Source organism: Malurus melanocephalus, unplaced genomic scaffold (assembly GCF_030028575.1).
Source record: "Malurus melanocephalus ecotype Western Australia unplaced genomic scaffold, MMel_1.1 scaffold_798, whole genome shotgun sequence".
Classification (NCBI taxonomy): domain Eukaryota; kingdom Metazoa; phylum Chordata; class Aves; order Passeriformes; family Maluridae; genus Malurus; species Malurus melanocephalus.
In genome coordinates, this window is record NW_026624030.1 from 119,360 (window position 1) to 124,134 (window position 4,775).

At 44.1% G+C, this 4,775-nt stretch overlaps 1 protein-coding gene across 1 annotated transcript in view; it reads left to right on the forward strand.

Moving 5' to 3' along the window:
• Positions 1-306: 306 nt before the first annotated feature.
• The window catches only part of CERS5 (ceramide synthase 5), a 13,114-nt gene continuing 8,645 nt past the window's right edge, over positions 307-4,775 (forward strand). Inside the window, exons 1-3 of the mRNA XM_057385213.1 lie at positions 307-411; positions 2,447-2,611; positions 4,558-4,688. Of these exons, the coding sequence (XP_057241196.1) occupies positions 307-411; positions 2,447-2,611; positions 4,558-4,688 (401 nt within the window). The remainder of the gene's footprint in view (positions 412-2,446; positions 2,612-4,557; positions 4,689-4,775) is intronic.

Sequence of the window (4,775 nt, forward strand, 5' to 3'; positions counted from 1 at the left end):
AGCATTTAGGCAAGTCAGGTTGCTCGTGGTCTTCTGCTGTTCAGTTTGAAAATCCTCAAGAATGGAAACTCTGCTATACAGGCARTATTCTTCCCTGTTTTGGAGACTGTGCAGAACTTTGTCACTGTGGGATTCTGCACAAAACACTTCTGAAAACCTGCTCTGGGCCGAAAAATCTGAAGTGCCACAGCAGTTTAAAACTGTGAGTTTACCTAAATAACGGGTCAACTTGGGATTTTTCTGGCTGAGCACAGGATTGACCATTCACTTCATATTCCACCTGCAAGTGGTCCAGGCAGTTGCACCATGGCTGTGGAGTGGATTCAGGAGCCTGAGCCAGCTGTGCCCAGCCAGGAGAATTCTCCTAGCCCGAGCAAATCCCCCTTTGCCAGGAGAATCCCCCTTTGCCAGGTGAATCCCCCTTCGCCAGGTGAATCCCCCTTTGCCAGGAGAATTCTCCTAGCCCAGGTGAATCCCCCTTTCCCAGGAGAATCCCCCTTTGCCAGGAGAATTCTCCTAGCCCAGGTGAATCCCCCTTTGCCAGGAGAATTCTCCTAGCCCAGGAGAATCCCCCTTTGCCAGGAGAATTCTCCTAGCCCAGGTGAATCCCCCTTTTCCCAGGAGAATCCCCCTTTCCCAGGCAAATCCCCCTTTCCCAGGTGAATCCCCCTTTGCCAGGAGAATCCCCCTTTCCCAGATGAATCCCCTCTGGTTGGGAACCCCATGGAAAGCCAGGTGTCACTTGCACAGAGCTTGAGAAGTTCTCAAAGCTCCGTTACAACTGGATCAGACTTCCTTAAACTTGAGGAAATCCGTGCCATCCTTTTTCCTTCCCGTTTTYGTGACTGGGACCACTCCTGCTTCCAGTGTCTGTCTGTGTTGGTGTCTGGCAGTTTAGTGCCCTGCAGATGTCTGTGGCTTTTGGGTTGCTCTTGGTCACCAGGTGCTTGAGCCCTGAGTGCTGTCTGTAGTCTGTGCCTTCCTCTTGATTTTTATTTCCCCCCCCTCCTGATTTCTGGAAACATCCATCATTTTCCCAAAGCCTCCCAGCAGAGGAGGCCTACTGCTGAGGATCAGTTTCCTGTGAAGTTTTGAGTCTTGTTTGCCTTTTTTCTTCTGTTTTCCAGTCTTTTTTTTTAATTTTCCTGAGAAAAATCTGTTTCTTCTTTCCTTGATGCTTCAGGTTTTGCCTTCTACAATAATGCCCAAACTTTGCATGGATCACTGTGAGCTTTCCTAACCATTTTTTTTCTCTTTACTTGTTTTTAAACCAAAAGAAGGCCCTGATGAATAATAAATTAATTGAATTAATTTGCTCTAGGTGACCCTGTCTTGGCAGAGGGCTGGAGTAGATGATTTCCAGAGGTACCTTCCAATGTGCATGTGAATGTGCAGATTTTTAGATTTTTTTTTTTTTTTAGGTTTCCTCTCTGACATGAGGTTACCACCCAAACTGAATATCTTCAGGCCAGGTTTGGTGGGTTTTTTTGTTCACAGAGCTGTTAAGCACTGTGTCCCAGAAAATGAAATAAAACTATTTGTAATCCTGTAATTGCACATGTGMACTTCTGTGCTGCACTTGTGGTATATCCGGTAGGAAAGCAGAGTATAAAGATATTTTATGTTTTTGACATATTTATGGGGTCTTGCCAAATGTTTCATAAAAGCAAAAATAATTTTGGCATCAACATCAGGACATGATTTCTAGCTGGTGGTCTGGGTTGTGGCGGAAGCAAGCTCAAAGGAAATCTCTCCTTCCTTTTTTATTTTTCAGTATTTTTTTTTAAAGCTGTGAGTGTTGAAATGTAGTTTAACATGTCCAGAGACAGGACAGAGCTGGGAAGGGAGCACAAGGAGAGGCTGAGGGAACAGGAGATGCTCAGCCTGGACAGGAGGCTCAGGGGATTTTCTGATCCACAGAGCACATGGGATGGGTGAGATCCTGAGTTCAGGGATCTTTCAGGACTGGRGGATTTGCATCCTCCCCTCTGTCCTGAAGGAAACAAGCCGCTTTATTTATCCCAAAGACAAAAAACCCCAAAACCAAGCAACCAAAAAAAAAAAATTAAAAATAAGTTTCTTTTCGGAGCTATGTCACTTGAACTTCCCTTTTTTCTGAGCTATGTGACACCAAGGCCTATTTTGGAAACAAGATACTTTGTTTTAGGGCTTCACCTCCAGCATTTCTGTTCACAGCAGACTGCTATCAGTCTACTGTTTTATTTCTGAGCAATGAGAATCCCCCTGGGGAGCACATTCGAATCCTTACAAGCCAAGGGCATTAAGATTTAATTTTCATTCTGGTGTGCACAGTATGTGCTGTCTGCAGTTACCATGTGGAGCAATAAAAGAAATTTCTTCACCTGGGGAGCAGTGGAGTGGAGATTTCAAAAGCTGTTTCACCAGGTTTTGCAGTTGGTGACAAATCTAGGTCCTTGTGATTCAGGCAGAGGAGGGAAAGAAATATCTTGTGTTAATCCAGCTCTTTCTGGGAAATTCTTGCAGGTTTATTGCCAAGCCATGTGCCATAAACCTTGGCATTCAGGACAGTGGACCTCACAGAGCCCAGCCCAATGCAATTTTAGAGAAAGTGTTTACATCCATCACTAAGGTGAGTCACGCTTCAAATTCCTCCTCCATTCCAAAGGGAATGAAGGCCTGGAAATGTCACAGGGGGGRCTTTTTGCTTCCACTTTTCTGATTTGAGATGCACATTTCACACTGTGCATTTGTGAGTGGGCTCACTGGTTTGACATTGCCTCTGGCRTGTTCTGGGAGCAAAGTGAACTCCCTGTGTGGCTGAGCCATGGTTTTGTGCACAGAAGAATCTTCCTTTGAATACAAATGTTCCCCTAWTGGACAGGTCTGAGCTTCTTCCCTTAGTCAGAGTTACAAGATGGGGATTCTTGGTTTAACAAGAGATTTCCCAGAATCTTCCACTTTTATTAGAAAGGTGTTCCTCTTTTTCTGCAGCTCAGTTCCTTTTCTGATTGTATTGGTTTTATTGTGAGTGTCTTCTCTTACTGTTGCCATTAATAGTGAAACTGGAGAGCAGTTCTCAGTGGAACTGGGTTGTTCAGGGAGGTGTTCAGTCAGTGCAAGGTGTCCTGATGAAGGGCAGGACATTTAATGGTGGCAGGAGGTGTTTCTTTGGGTTGTGTCCTGGCCTTTCTTTCCCTTAAGCTCACAGGCCTACACCACGACAGAATTACAGAATCCCACGTATTTTATTCAATATTGAATAAGTGCAATAGATTTTCATTAAAGATAACAAAATGTAAGGTCTTCTGTTGAGATTTGGTGATGCTGAACCTCATCTACTGGAGCAGATAAAGGGAAATTCTATAAAAACCTCACTAAAACTGGCCCAGTTGGARCATTAAAGTTTGAGGCATTTGGAATGACGTGTGAACTGAAAAATCCCCAGGATGTGATGCCTTTTGTAGGGAGAACTTTAATGTAGGGGATGTCCTTGAAATGAATGTTTAGAAAGCCCAGGAGGTCACAGGCTGTGCARAATTTATCTGACTTATGAAACTTTTAAGTGTCCCAGTGTGCTGTGGCTGCTGTTGGGTTTGGAGACTCAGCCTGGGGRTGGCCCTGGTGCAGGGGAAGGATTTCACTGCTGCTCTGAGCTGGGAGCTCTGAATTCCCTTTGCAGGGAGGTGCYTTCCCAGTGCCCCAACCATTAAATCCCAGGACAGCACAGAGAGATGTGATGTGATGGAGTGACACTGAAAATCAAATTACTCTGATTCTGCTTTTCAGCTGGACAGACTGATGACTTTGTATTAAATCAGCATTCTGCATAGCTTTTGGGGTTTGTATGTAACTCAAATAGCAAAATGTGTTTATCATCTTYCAGTGGTAGAGCTCCCTGGCAGAGCTTGTTAAAAGGACACTGAATTATCTCAGTAGAGGAAGTTACCAGGTTTGGTTCACGTTGATAAATCCATTTGTGTTCATTCAGACAAACTCCCAGTACAGTTCCCAGGTGGAGAACAGGGATATGTTTTATCTRTATTTATCATAGAAGTATTTCAGTYTTCAAATATAYTTGAWAACAGAAATAACACCATTTYTACCATGCCCTTTTGGAATATACAAAATTCTACTGTGTTAAATCAACCCTTACTTTAAAGTTTCCTTGTCCTTGCTATGAGTAGTAACTCTTACACATCTTTAGCTTTGCTGCTCCTGAATTTTGGGCTGTTGAGTTGATGCGCAGCTTTAACAGGTAGGACAGGACACTTTAACAGCTCCTCCCCCTAAATTAACACACAGAGCAGTCACATTCTTGGTTTTAACGTGCTGTCAACTGATGAAATAGGTGAGGAAATGTTCAACCAAAACCATTCAGAGTAATTAAGTAATTAGTGGCTTATGAAGGTTAAACCTGGATGACCATTTGTAGCAACGGGTTCCTGCTTYCAGAATCTCTGTGGTCCCTTCCTGGTGTTTTTTTTTTTTGTTATCTGTGCATTATTTCTGTCATAGTGAAGGACTGAAAGTAGATTGAGGAGTGGRAGAAATGACATTCATTTCATTTTCCTTCAGTCTCCAGATGGAAAAAGGTTAGAAGGCTTGTCCAAGCAGCTGGACTGGGATGTCCGAAAGATCCAGCGCTGGTTTCGGCATCGGAGGAACCAGGACAAACCCACCACCCTCACTAAATTTTGTGAGAGCATGTATGTTTGTGCAGAGGGGCTTYATCTTAGTGTGTGTTCTCCTCTGTGGGCCTGGGGGCAGCTGCTCTGCCAGAGCAGGGCTGAAAT